Source organism: Ochlerotatus camptorhynchus, unplaced genomic scaffold (genome assembly GCF_037179485.1).
Source record: "Ochlerotatus camptorhynchus isolate MF236.1 unplaced genomic scaffold, CSIRO-AGI_Acam_v1.1 ptg000116l, whole genome shotgun sequence".
NCBI classification, from domain to species: Eukaryota; Metazoa; Arthropoda; class Insecta; order Diptera; family Culicidae; genus Ochlerotatus; species Ochlerotatus camptorhynchus.
In genome coordinates, this window is record NW_027040606.1 from 1,245,244 (window position 1) to 1,259,481 (window position 14,238).

Below are 14,238 nucleotides of genomic sequence, written 5' to 3' on the forward strand. Positions count from 1 at the left end.
GCAAAAAGCTCATTTGGAAAAGAGTGCCGGTCTTACCCCGTACTGTTAAAGGTACGCCAATTTGTGTCACTTTTTTTTATATATAAACAGTAATTAGCAACATAACCTTCATACCTTGGCGCGACACAATTTCTATTCAAAACTGTATAGACATAGACTCTGCATTGGAAAGATAACCAAATTAGCTCTCTATTATTTTAAAATAGTTTTAAGGCTTAAGGGGCCGAGCACCCGCAGTTTCCCTATACCGACTACAGACCTTTTATAACGGCCCAGTTAGTTAGTTCAGAGTCGCTCCTCACTAACATTGCTGTAGCCGCTGGCATATTCCGAGTCAAATCATAACCACCTTGTTAAAAGATGCCAAAGGACAGGCCCCATCTGCTGCTGTAGTCAAACAGAAGGGGAAAATTAAGGGAAATATTGAAATATGAAATAAAACTTTAAAAAAATTTTGCGTCGATATGCTCATCAATATATTTGTCGTCAATATTTGCATCAATATTAAATTTTGAGTATTGACAATATATTTGCCAGTGTGGTGCCTGCTCGCCAAAATGTTGCAAATCTGCTTGCTCACGCGCTTATGGGCGAGCATGTGTAACGTAAACGGTCTACACTGATTGACGACAAATAAATAAAATAAAAATAAATAAATAAAATAAAAATAAATTTAAAGTATGAACGACTGTCACCCCAAAACTGAAAAAAAAAACTGTTCCAATCAAGGGGGGAGGTGGCTGTCAAATACGAACAATCGTCGCCTACCTCGCATAACTGGTTCCAAACGTAAACAAGCCATAAGAAACCTACAGGGTTTGTTTACGTTTGGAACCAATTTCATACAAGAATGATCAGTAGGCTGATTCGACAGCACGTCCTCCCCAGGCTCCAATCGAGCAAATTTGGTTCGATTGGAACAACTTTTGACAGACGTCCATACTTTTACGCTTTTACTGTACACAGAAGCCGCAAAATACGCAAAAATGACTATAATGGACTCAATTTTGACTATAAAGTATGCATATTCGGCTAAAACGGGACTACACCTAAAATGTGTGTATTTCTAAACCTTCAATGAGTATCTGTTACTCAACAATGACATAAAATTTATTCATTTTTGTACTAGCAATTACTCATAAATGTGTAACATTTTAGTCATTTTAAGGGTAGTCTCGTTTTCTTTCAAAACTGTGTACTTATAGTGGTAAAAGAGTTTTTTTTTTTCGATTACCGTGTATATCCGGAGAACTTTGAGATTTGGACGTAATTGCTTTTGTAAACAAACACGTCTATCGCCGATTAATCGTAAATTGAAACTTATTATCGCGAACAAACCATACTAAATGATAAAGGAATCATTTCTCTACCTGTTTGTGCCGTTAATTTTTTTAGATTGAGCTTTAATTTGCGAGAAATTGGCGATTGACGTGTTTGTTTACAAAAGCAATTACGCCCTAATCTCAAAGTTCTCCGGATATGGCTTTGTCTAACGGGGGGACATCGTTCTGGGATCGGCCTATTTTACCGAATTTACCTGAGTTCGCCATCATTTTAAGTAAAACGTCAAAACCAAAAGTCTGTTGTTTTTGTTCGTTTATACTCACCACAGACTACACGAACTATTTTTTTTTCTCTGTATGCAGACTGCAAATAATCTCTAGTAGAAGGTTACAAGCAAAATTATTTTGCTTAAATTTCCTTATCACTATTGTGATAAGAACCTTGTTTTCTCCCTGTCCATCAGTTCAAGGAGCTTTATTATCATCGCCTGGATAATTTGGTTCACTTCTCAATCAGTATGGACACAGGTGAGTTGGAATTTATTTTTAGCTCACAGTTACAACTATTCACTTAAGTGGGTCAGATTAGAATAAAGAGAAATGTTGCGAGTTTACAAGGCATGTGGAATAACAAATATCAGCCCAAAAAATACAATAATTGTTAGCAAATCACTGTTTCGAGTATCGCTGTACTAACTTTCACTTTTGTCTCCCTCCTTATCGTCCTTATGTGGCGTAACGCAGCCCGTACCCGAGGCGATGGAATGGAAAATGAAGCACTAGCTATTTCAGCGACAGTACAACAACAACAGCGTAAGTCTTCCGATACTCACAGTGTTAGTGGCGAGATAAAGCTACCATCCGACTTCGAACTACAACGATTGCTACCTCATTCCGGTTCGAATCCGGTGTATCGTCCTACGGAACTTGTCGCAGTTGGTAATGCTTCTCTGCCGCCGACTGTTCCGAAGGGAAAAATTTTCAATCTAGTTCCTAAGCTAGTACACACTAATAGAACCAGCAGCGGTTTGAAGAGTAAGGAACCAAAGTTTGTACCCTTTGAGCCATACAAAGGAGCAGTCAATCCCATTATCCCCTTTAAGAATAACGAAAACCGAGTGAAGCTCAGTGATAGAAATAATTTGGATTTGAACGTTTTGGTCTCACAGATGTCCACCATAACGAGCAAAGAGCTAAGAGGGATGGAGGTGGACAAACAGGAATTTGACGCGGAAAAGCAAAAGTATCAGAAGCAGATTGATGAACTGAAGAAGGAGCGAGATTACTATCAGAGTCAGTTAAAGTTTCAAGCTCAAGTGAACTCGGAATTGAAGAACCTTTTAGTTGCCGCTGTGGGAGAAGACCTCCAGACAAAGGTCAACGTTTTGACCGAGGATAAACTGCACTTGGCCAGAAAGTTGCTAAACTCGGCGGAAAACCTGTCGTCCCATACTGAACAAATTGAATTTCTAGCTGGTCAAAGCGAAGTTTGGCGAAGCAAATTTCTGGCTAGCAGTTTGATGGTGGAGGAGCTTGCCCGGTGGAAAACTAGTTTACTGCAGAAAAATCGTATGCTGCTTGCTTCCAACAAAGAAATGCTCGAAACCACTTCCAAGCTGCGTGAGATGCAACTTGATATTCTCGGGAACTTGAAATTCCTTTCGAACCAGAAGGACATCTCGCTACAATCGGCCAACGTGTTGGATCTGACCGCTGAAAGTGTCAACATTTCACAGCAACTAGTGTTGGCCCATTCAGCACTTGGAATGCCTGACTCCCTAGAGCTAACCGGATTGGATCCAGTGTGTCCTGCAGAGAAGTTGGCCGTGCAGGCTTTGCAAAATTCCAACGAGCCATTGATGAACACAGACGAAGCGTTTAGGGCCATCGTCGGACAAGCATTTCCATCGATTCACACGATGAAACAACAGGCGATGGAACCGCCTCAGGCAGGAGATTTTGTGCTGGTCGAGGATGTTGGGACGGAGGAGCAGCAAAAACATAAACATTGAATAAGGTAGGTGCTACAAATGTTATTTCAAACGACGCTGTGTCTATTTTTTACGTTGGTAGATAGACACACTTGTTTGGGCAATACAAGAATAAATCGAACGCATTTGTGAGAGGCAAGACCTAAAATCCATTGCTTTTATCGCATAATAATACAACTTGGATGCAATCAATTTTTAACATAAATTAGTGGAGAATAAACTTGAAGGAGGTTTTTTTACCATCTGTGAGATGGAGTTGGTGCACATTTCGAAAGAACATTCCTTCTGCACTACCTAATGGTATGTATACAAGTAATTTATTGTTACGTTAAACGTAAGCCTGACCTGGCCTGGGGTGAAGGATCCTGTATCAGGAGACACACAACAACAAAGGATGGGGAATTTATGCATGAGGCTGTTTTGTTTGAACATGATATAAAAAGATACGGGCTCAACCGGGATTTGAACCCGGGACCTCTCGCACCCAAAGCGAGAATCATACCCCTAGACCATTGAGCCACATGTTTGAAAGTGAATTCTTTGCTATAATCAATGGTGCATCTATCACGTAAACAAAATCATGGTTATATTTGGAGTCTCAAAACGATATTATTTACAGGAAAACACTTTAACACTCCGAACACGATGCCTCCGGTAAAATATGTAACGGAAAATTTGCTATAATCAAAATCAATAATCATAATTCAGCCATTTATTGACGAATTTCAAATCTATTGATTGCTGAGCAATGACTTTTCAAACAATGCCAATTAACCGTTACACATTTTACCGGAGGCATCGTGTTTGGAGTGTTAGCATACATATTTTTAATTATTTACCCCTGCCAAAAATGGTTCCCTTAGGAATGAGCGTGTAGTGTAGCTTACCGAACACATTTTATCAAAAATGTGTATAGTTTTTGATCGGCAAAGTAAAATATTATTTGTCAGAAGTGGGATTTGAACCCACGCCCTCAGAGAGGACCAGAACGCTCGTGACCTTGTCTAACCTAATTATAGCGCGGTATTTGTGTGTTAAAGATTATCGTTGGAATTGAACTCGCTCACACATAACCGCTTAGGCAAGATTTTACTCTTGAGTCTGGCGCCTTAGACCGCTCGGCCATCCTGACATGTGTTAATCCTACCAACATTCCGTCAATGTTCAACTGTACATAGTCTTGTGACGTGAACACATAGGTATTACGAAAATGTTCATCAAAAGAAAAATGTTAGTTTATAAGCCAAAAAATATACATTTTATTTTAATAAAGACTCAACATAAAGAATTTAATTCCCTCACATATTTTCACCTAAACCTAGTAAATGCGCTTGGAGGTTACCACCTATCCCGCCGAACCGCTTGACCTACTGTCGTCTATAGGACTACAGGTTAGCTTTCATTTCATCTTCAAATACCAACTCATCGCCATCTGGAAGCGGACCAAAGAATCGATCAACCTGTTTATCGGTCACGTCACTCAGCTTCGCTGGATTCCACTTTGGACTCTGATCGCGATCGATCAGCATTGCACGAACACCTTCCTTAAAATCGCTTCCAATGACGCTATGCACTGCCATCCGGAATTCCATCTTCAAACAGCTTCGCAGATCGCAGTTCAGTCCAAGATCCAGTTGCTTCTTGGTGATCTTCATTGAAGTTGGAGACATTTTATTCAGGGTATTCAGCGTGCTGTGAGCCCAATCGCTTCCGTCCTTCTCCAGGTTCGCTATGATCTGTTCAATCGTTGTTGCACTGAAGCACTCGTTGATCTGCTTAATGTTCTTTGCCAGTACAAACTCTGCATTGTCTTTAACGTTAAATTTGCTCAAAACGTTATTGACTTCTGAGCTATTACTGGTAGCAAACAATTCTTTCTCCAGGGCTTCAAGATCTTTACTTTCCACATAGTGAGTTGCAATACCAGCTTTCGTAACATCCTTACCCTTCAAACGGAACCCGGTTAGTCCAAGGTAAAGTCCCAGCTTGCCTTGCAATCTGGGCAAAAAATGTCCACCTCCGACATCCGGGAATAGTCCAATTGCAGTTTCCGGCATGGCAAACATGGTTCGCTCGGTGGCTACTCGGTATTTACCATGGACGGACAACCCGACGCCACCGCCCATAGTAATTCCATCCACAATGGCCACGTAATCCGGCTTGCAGGCACTAATCAATGCATTCAACCTGTACTCTTCCCGGAAAAAGTTCCTCGAAGACTCAATTGGACCATTCTCGACAACCGCTCGTACATCACCACCAGCGCAGAATGATTTCTCCCCGGTTCCTTTGATAACGATCAGACTTTTGTTGTCTTGCCAACCCTTCATCGCTCCGTAGACTTGGCGAACCATATCCAGGTTGATTGCATTCAAGGCCTTCGGCCGACTCAAAGTGATCAGACCGGCGCTTTTGCCGACCTCCTCACAAATGACCGTTCGTTCTGCACCGGTTGAAAACATGGCTCGCACGGCTAGTGGGACGTTTCTCTGGACAGTGCGGAGAAGCTGCAATGAGAGATATGTTAATCAGGCGGCATAAGTTGAAGATATCTTTTCGTGTAAATAAATACCATGGTTCCGATTTTTGTTACGAGCCTTAGGTATGAGGGGTGCAAGTAATGACCGTAGCCCAGATGTTATGCGATTATGCAATCGAACCTGACAGGTAACAAACCTTTACTGCGTTGAACTTGTATTGCTACAGCAGATAGTGAGCACTGAAAGGGAACACTCAACAAGTGCTGATCAGACTTCGTGCTGTTGACAACTAAGACAGATTCGAATTAATTTAATTAAGCTGCTAATCGACTAATAGGTTGCGCGGCCTGCGGATATCACTAAACATTGTATGCTACGGTCAACTGTCAACATTCGATTCGAAGTGTGGTGAATAAGGTGGTGAGTTTCGTTGAGCGGCGCTTTTGGCAACGCATCGTGTTTACCTCCGCCATCGCCTTCAGTATTCAGTCAAAATCGTAAGCAAAACGTTCCCGTTTTACAAACGACGCGCGTGCACTCGGTTTGGATTCCCGATCGTTGAACAATAATTCGAAGAACAATCAGTAACTATTCCATACGTTTCGCACAATGTCCGACGACGAAGAGCTAGTGTATGTAAAGCGACCGAAAACGATCCACTATGGTTCGCTGGAAGATACGGAGCGGATGCGCCAGCTCAAGGACTCCGGCTCCGATCTGTATGGAGGACCCGGCAGTTCCAGCGACATCGGTCAGATTTACACGTCCAGTGAATATTTCGATCTCGAAAACGAAGTATCCAAGGACAAAGCGGCCCTGCTGGAGGAGTTCGAACGGAAGAAAAAAGCCCGTCAGATTCACGTCAGTACGGACGACGCCGAAGTGAAGAAGAACCTTCGGGCGTTAAACGAACCGATATGCTACTTTGGAGAAGGCCCGGCAGAACGGCGAATCCGTTTGAAGGAGCTGCTCTCATCACTTGGCGAAAGTGCCATTCCGCAGAAGAGTGCCAAGGATGAGGATAAAAAACAGCAAGTACAAAAGGAACAGGAATCTACCTGGTATCACGAGGGTCCAGAATCGCTTAGGATCGCAAGAGTATGGTTGGCGAACTACTCTCTCCCACGGGCCAAGAATCGTTTGGAGGAAGCTGGTGAACAGTTGCAGCTTCCGAGTGCCACCAAAGCCGGTCGAATGGTTGAGCTACAGAAGCGGATTCAATCGTTGGCGCCACAGTGCAGCCAAGTTGGTGATGTTCGACCGATCACGAATTGCAGCTTCAATCACGATTCAAGCCTATTGTTGACGTCGAGTTTGAGTTCCATGTGCAAGGTGTGGTCGGTTCCGGATTGTAACCTGGTGCAAACGTTGAGAGGTCATGAGTTCTACGTGAGTGCAATTGCATTCCGGAATGGAATTCCAACTGATTCGAAGGGTGAAGTCGCCATGGCATCCGGTTGTTACGATGGAACTGTTAAGTTATGGTCTTTCGACAGCGAGGAAGCTATAGCGGACATAACCGGTCATGTACCTCATCGGGTGTCACGTTTGGCCTTTCATCCTTCGGGACGATTTTTGGGTACGGCATGTTACGATTCCTCTTGGCGGCTGTGGGACTTGGAGCAGAAGCAAGAAGTATTACATCAAGAAGGGCATGCCAAAGCCGTGCACTGCATTGCATTTCAGGGCGATGGAAGTGTCTGCGTCACAGGCGGCTTGGATGCATTCGGGCGGGTGTGGGATCTTCGAACCGGACGTTGTATCATGTTCCTAGAGGGGCACCTCAGTGCCATCTACGGTGTTGACTTTTCACCCAATGGATATCACATTGCAACGGGAAGTCAGGATAACTCCTGCAAGATCTGGGACCTGAGAAGACGGCATCCGGTATACACGATTCCGGCGCATACGAACCTGATATCTGACGTCAAGTATCAGAAGAACGGAGGGCATTTTTTGGTGACGTCTAGCTATGACAATACGGCCAAGATCTGGTCCAACAAGACGTGGCAACCACTGAAGACCCTTTCCGGACACGACAGCAAGGTGATGAGCGTGGATATTTCGCCGAACTCACAGCACATAGCTACCACCTCGTATGACCGTACGTTCAAGTTGTGGAGCCCTGAATGAGTTATAATTTGGAGAATACATTTTCGTTTGGTAGTTAACATGTTGACTTTACTAATGTAGTGAATATCACTTCCTTCGAGTATCACAGCAATACATTGTAATACACAGTACAAAAGTATTATTACATGTTTCTGAGTAATTCAAAATCTCCAGTAATGCCTAAATTACACTACATCAAACTTAGGAACCAGCTAGAATGTTCAAGAATAATCATAACCATTTAGATTATTTTTCTGGAGTAAATATTTACTGGGTAATTGAACAACTGAAAAGTGGGTATACTATAAATAACAGTTACAAGCTATAAAATAAATAATAATAATCATAATCATCAATCAATTTAAAGAATAACATTTGACATAATTTGTTTGGTTGTAATTAGCTGTTCAAAACCCGATTAAAAATTATCGAACAGGGCAGCGTTGTTTAAGCGTGTAGTTTTTTAGACACTGAGCTTTCTTACGCGGAACGTTTTTAACGTTTTTCCAATCACATACCTATCTGATTTGGGTCAAAACTAATCAAATTGCGTATACACAAAAAATCGTAATTTTAGTATAAATCCAAATTGAAAAAAGTGAATAAAATGAGTTAACAAAATCCAAACATATAAAATGTTTAATCATGTTAATTTATCAATCTATTTATTTATTTATTTGTCGTCAATCAGTGTAGACCTTTGCATTTAGGAATAATTAATTAATTCGAGCAAATTTGTAGTTGTTGAACGGCCTTTAAAGAAGCCATGTTGCATAGTAGTTATTCTGTTTTTAATTTGAAGAAAGAGTTTTTCATTTACAATCGCCTCGAAAAGTTTCGGAATGCAAGAGATAATAGCTATACCACGATAATTACGTATGTCGGATTTTTTACCTGATTTAAAGATGGGCACTAAAAACGAGTTTTTCCATATTTTAGTTAAGTTTCCGGATTCCAGTGATATATTGAAAATCCAAAATAATGGAGCAGTAAGTTCAATTGCTAAAGTTTTCATAAAAACTGGCGGAACACCGTCAGGGCCAGGACCTTTAGATGTATCTAAATTGTTTAAACCCTTTAAGATATCATGAACCTTGATTTCACTTACGCTGATGTCACTTGAAAATTCTGGATAAGATTCAAAATATTCACGGTCACGGTCCTCTTCTGAAAACGTAGTATAGATTTCGGTTGGTTGGTTTTACGCGGTGTATTATTCTTGACACATTTTTACAAAATTAGCTTTTGTGTCTTTTGGCAATTTAATGCTTATTAAATGACACAAAAGCTTCTGATGCTAAACTAAATACAGAAAATAAAGGAACAATGTTCCTTCAACCATGTAACAAAATTCAATTTATTCTTGTTAGTTTTTAAGATATGGGAAGATGCATAAATGGCATTCGGTTTTAGGGTGACCAGCCATGTAGAAAAATACACTACAAGGAAGAGATAAAGACCTCTAGTTAAAGTATGGACGACTGTCACCACAAAACTGAAAAAAGCTGTTCCAATCGAGCAAAGCGGTGCATTTTGACGGTTCGATTGGAACAACTTTTGACAGACGTCCATACTTTTACTGTAGGGCTTTAGGGAGAGAGGGACCAAAGTTGGTGCTTAATTAATCGTACACAAACTTCAACCGTTTCTTTATGTTTTAATGGGCCACCAACTTTGGCACCCCTAGCGTATTTGATTACATGATACTACATGATTGGTCACCATAAAGTGCTACGTCATTAATTTATGCATCTGCAACAGTGATTTGCTTAATGATAAACTTGACATTTTGTCTGCTCTCCAACATTCGTTGCATATTGAACTCAGAACCTGTCACCGAAATCTGTAAAACAGCAGCATCTGTCGGTGTGGAAACGGTTACGATGACATCGATCACGCAGTTTGGCAATGTACGGATAATGACGCCGCCAGAGAGCGACTTTTGAATACCCTCGAGGCCCAAGGAAGACAACCCTATATTCCTATCAGAGACGTGTTGAATACACGCGATCTCTACTATATGCGGTCCATTTATGTGTTTCTGCAAATGTCTAGTATAATAATTTAATTCGTTTGTCTTTTGTATCTCTTTATTAGTTTTTGTTTCTCTCGTCCCCCGTCTCGATGAGTCTCATCGTCGCCCACTGGTCACCATAGCCGGTTGAACTCCAGACGAATCTAGAACCACACTCAGGGCTGGCAAATGTAATTCTCAATGAAAGATCTCACGCGATATTTACAGAGATATTGCGCGTTTCACACCAAAATGGACAAATAAGCGCGTTTTCACTAATTAAAAAGTGTGATAAAACTGAAAGTTTACTTCTAATCGTCTTGGTGTCTTCGGTGCACTTATTCCTTATGATGCAATAAGTGCTCCGAAGACATCAAAACGATTTGACGGAAACGTGCACTTTTATCACACTTTTAGCATTTTTGGGACAGTTCAGTTTCAGATGCAATCAGCAATACTTCTGTCACTATCATTGGATGAGAAAACGATGATAGAGATTTTCTTCAAAATCTCATCGAATTTTTTGTCATGACAGAACGTAACAGTGTAGCTCATTTAATGCTATTAAAGTTACTTGTACCGAGGGAATCTTAATAATATATTCACTCCACCGATTACATACGGATGTTTGCTTAAATTCATCTAAATCAGTTAGAAATGTTGATGGCAAAACCGCATAAGAATTATTCTCATGAGCAGTGTTGGAAAAGTTCGCGATATTTCATGAAGTTCACCAAGGGAAAAGTTCGTGAGTCATAGTGAGTTTTCGCGAACTTTTCCATCACTGCTCATGAGTGCTGACAAGAAAGCTAATGATAAGTATTTTCGTCTCGTGATGGTGAGAGGATCTGTTTTCTCATCGTCACATGACGGTCGTTATATTTACCAGCTCTGACACACTCCACACTACCGTTCATACTGGCGACATCACTCTGATGAGACAACGAAACCCTACCCCAAAGCTCCTCCCCTTTTCCTATCCTTCGACAATGTATCCCTCTTACCTCGGGTAAGCCGCGAGTATTCGGCTTAACTCCTAGACATAGAATTAAGTGAATCCTGTTGCAAACAAAGAACAATGAATTATCGGCTCCGTAAAGCTAAGCGATTGAGCCTTACATATAAACGAACTAGATAAAACAATCTGGAAACATTATTCTAAGTTCCTGCCTGATAAAGATGAACAGGAATAGAACAATATTTATAATAGATTTTTTTATTTTTCAAAATCGTTGCGGTTCGCACTAAATGACATCGTACGCCGTACGATGGGCAGGCATCAGTATAAGTAGCGCTTTCCTCATTTATGCCAAACGGAAGTCATACCGATTGGGCATGATGCCAAAGGGGGTACTAGCGAATTTAATAAGTACTACTATTAAGTATTCCGTTCAAAACGGATTTTTAAGCAACATTTTTTTTTTTGTATTCGAAATCCATTTTGAACGGAATAGAGAATAGGGATAAAAATCTTTTTTTAACTAGTCCGTTTATTTACTAGGCTCAGTCGTGCGTGACACTTTGCGGTAAAAATCTTGCCAGTTGGATTAATTCTTGATATAGAAAGCAAAGAATGTTGAAAGTGTAGGGGTTCGGTCATAATCGACCAACGGCTCCAAACTTGTCATTGGAAGGAACGTAATACTCATATATTCTCATTTTGCTTAAAATTTAATCAATTTGACATTAAACTCAGTTTCATCATATCGAATGATTGAAAATCAATTGTCTCTTGCTAAAAAATAATCATCTGATATTAAAACAAGTTTAATCACGGTTGAATAAATTAAAAGTCATCTTGTTTGAATACATTTTTGAATAATTTGTTTTTTTTTTTTGGTAATCACAGTGGCAGCTACTTGCTAGAACTCTACACTGGATCCCTTTTATTGATAAATTTTGCTTCTATGAGCCTCTATTTTAAATCAACACACAGACGTTCCTAGGCCCGTTTGGTCACTGTTGTTTTTGTGCTGATCCAAATAGTTTTGATAATATAATTGCGCATTCTTGTTTTTTTAAAAGGTTGATTTTCGTCCCAGTCTTGTCTTCTGTCGTCACTTATTTTGTAATTTTGTCTTGTGTATTAACCCCCACTTGTCTTGTTTATTGTGTCAACTTGTGTCTATTGTCCTTCCCCATCTGTTACTCTGTCATGACTAATTTCATTGATATATAAAAATAGTAATATCAATTACAGGATAATATGGTTATTTCTCGATTACTTTTTCAAAGGGAAGCACCAGCTCCTGCAAACAATGCATCCGATCGTCGAATCCAGCTCGCACACGCTTATCAACACCACCAGCAGGTAGAGGAAAATTTCCCCTATCTGATGATAGTGCCAGCCCGCGTGGGCGAGCCACCAGTTAAGCCAAATCGACGACCAAACGCACCGCCTACAAAAGCCGATACGCTCCCTTGAAAAAGTTATCGAGATTTCTACTAATTAATGAATTATTGACAATTACCTCTCATGATCCTTGGCTCTGATTTTAACTTACCACTTTTTGATTATTTATCAAATATCTCTCCCAGAATATATAACTCCCCGATGCCTTGTTGGTCTCTGGTCTCATTTGGATTGGTCCTGAATTTGTTTGATATCCTGTTCGAAGTAATTCTTTGAGTTCCAGCTTGTACGTGTCTCACGTCATATGATTCGCCATTCATAAAGATAATGGGTTAAAAGGGAGTAAAACATACATAAAGGTAGATTAGTATTAGTTGTATTAGTTGATTAACAATAGAAAGAAGCATAGATGAACTAATATATAACTAAAAGTGCAATGGATAAGTGTTAGTTCCGGGATCATTTTAGTGTTAGTAGTTATGTTAGTTTTGATCCGTATTCAGCCCTGCCGGCCCCTCCAGCACTATTTGCAGCAATTGTGATAAGATTATGCGACACTCCTACTACTACTATGTTAGATGTATGACTTGTCAATTTTCGCAACGCAATGTCTTTCAATAAATCACTCAATCAATTTGATGTTTGAAAATTTGCTCAAAAGGGCTTTGTTGACACATCATACCTTACCGAAAACTAAAGCACAACAATCCTAATTCTTATTTCAAACCTATCAACATATTTAACACATCTTTCCTAAAACTTCACTTGTTCGTAAGCGCCTGGTTGAAGATATGACTTTCGCTATTGACATTGTCTGTAATTAACAAATACACTAAATAGGAAGATTTATTATACAACTTCATAGGCTAGTCGCCTCCCTAAGCGGACCCCCCGCGTCCTATCTCTTATGTTAATTAACTTTCTGAATTCTATAATTGAAGTTTATTTAATAAATAACTGAAATCTCTAATCTACCTATACAATCATAACCCATGCTTTTAAACTACAATTTAACGTGTTTCAAGTACTTCTGGCTTTTACATATATTAATAATATCTTTGTTCGTCCCAGATGACACCTTCAAGTGACTAAAATGCTTCACTTTGAAGTTAGTTTCCAAGCTAATTTTAAATTGTATATTGTATAGGGTAAATGTTCCAACTACGCTCTCACGCTTCCACTATGTGGCACCACAAAAATACACATGGGTATGTCACAATAGAAGCACAACACAGTGGAAATCCCGAGCCGCAGTTCAAACACTTATCCCAAATCAAAATGAAGCACATATAAGATTAGTTACAATACCATGTACAAAAATGATGTTTAACATTGTTTCCTGAGTAATACTTCAATGTAAACAACAATGAAAGCTTGTCACGCAAATATAAGGAGCACTGTTGGGCACTTTCTGAAATATTTCAATAGTATAATTCCCTTTCAAACCCAAATGAATCTATCTGCGTAAAAATAAATAAAATAAGAGTGATTTGCGGCAAAACCCGCCAGTATCACACCCAACGTCAGTGCCTATTAGAGTGATGCAAATTTTGAAATTTTCGCTCCACAATACTTAAACGATTCCAAATCGGATCCTGACTAACCTCTCAAAATTTGAACCCATTTGGTGATAAACTGAGATGGCACAAACCATTTGAAGTTTGTATGGGAATTGCTATGGTAAAACCAAGATTTTTGTTCATGTCTATCTAATAATTCACCATATCGGTCTGCTTCAAAAGCTTTCCAGCAACAACTTTCCTCAAGACCACTTTTTGATTAAATGCAAGGATCGAAAGTTATTAATGGTTCAATGCACTAATGTCTTATGATCATGCTCAATCAACTGCTCAGCAGGCAACATTGGTGTTTCTGGGGCGTTAAATAGGACACAAAAATTATGGCTACTATGTCACACTGCAAAATACAGTGTTGCCTACAGATCAGCTGCTTGATCACGTCATAAGTTTACCAATCTCTTAAATAATTAATAACTATTTCCTGT

General features: G+C 39.9%; 3 protein-coding genes and 2 non-coding genes across 5 annotated transcripts; 2 read left to right on the forward strand and 3 right to left on the reverse strand.

Moving 5' to 3' along the window:
• The first annotated feature begins 1,661 nt into the window (after positions 1 to 1,661).
• LOC135699775 (golgin-45) lies at positions 1,662 to 3,500 on the forward strand. The gene is made up of 2 exons (XM_065220091.1): positions 1,662 to 1,811; positions 2,028 to 3,500. The coding sequence occupies exons 1-2, from the start codon at positions 1,802 to 1,804 to the stop codon at positions 3,293 to 3,295; spliced, it is 1,278 nt and encodes a 425-aa protein (XP_065076163.1). The 5' UTR covers positions 1,662 to 1,801; the 3' UTR covers positions 3,296 to 3,500.
• Positions 3,501 to 3,721: 221 nt separating this feature from the next.
• Positions 3,722 to 3,793, reverse strand: TRNAP-UGG (transfer RNA proline (anticodon UGG)). Its single transcript has one exon. It is a non-coding gene; the product is annotated as a tRNA-Pro (tRNA).
• A 425-nt stretch (positions 3,794 to 4,218) lies between these two features.
• Positions 4,219 to 4,406, reverse strand: TRNAL-CAA (transfer RNA leucine (anticodon CAA)). The gene is made up of 2 exons: positions 4,369 to 4,406; positions 4,219 to 4,263 (listed from the first exon to the last, which is right to left on the reverse strand). It is a non-coding gene; the product is annotated as a tRNA-Leu (tRNA).
• Positions 4,407 to 4,531: 125 nt separating this feature from the next.
• On the reverse strand, positions 4,532 to 6,049 carry Hibch (3-hydroxyisobutyryl-CoA hydrolase). Its single transcript, XM_065220093.1, has 2 exons — positions 5,847 to 6,049; positions 4,532 to 5,781 (listed from the first exon to the last, which is right to left on the reverse strand). The coding sequence occupies exons 1-2, from the start codon at positions 5,847 to 5,849 to the stop codon at positions 4,660 to 4,662; spliced, it is 1,125 nt and encodes a 374-aa protein (XP_065076165.1). The 5' UTR covers positions 5,850 to 6,049; the 3' UTR covers positions 4,532 to 4,659.
• Positions 6,050 to 6,261: 212 nt separating this feature from the next.
• U4-U6-60K (U4-U6 small nuclear riboprotein factor 60K) lies at positions 6,262 to 7,925 on the forward strand. The gene has a single exon (XM_065220094.1). The coding sequence runs from the start codon at positions 6,364 to 6,366 to the stop codon at positions 7,885 to 7,887; it is 1,524 nt and encodes a 507-aa protein (XP_065076166.1). The 5' UTR covers positions 6,262 to 6,363; the 3' UTR covers positions 7,888 to 7,925.
• The last annotated feature ends 6,313 nt before the right edge of the window (positions 7,926 to 14,238 follow it).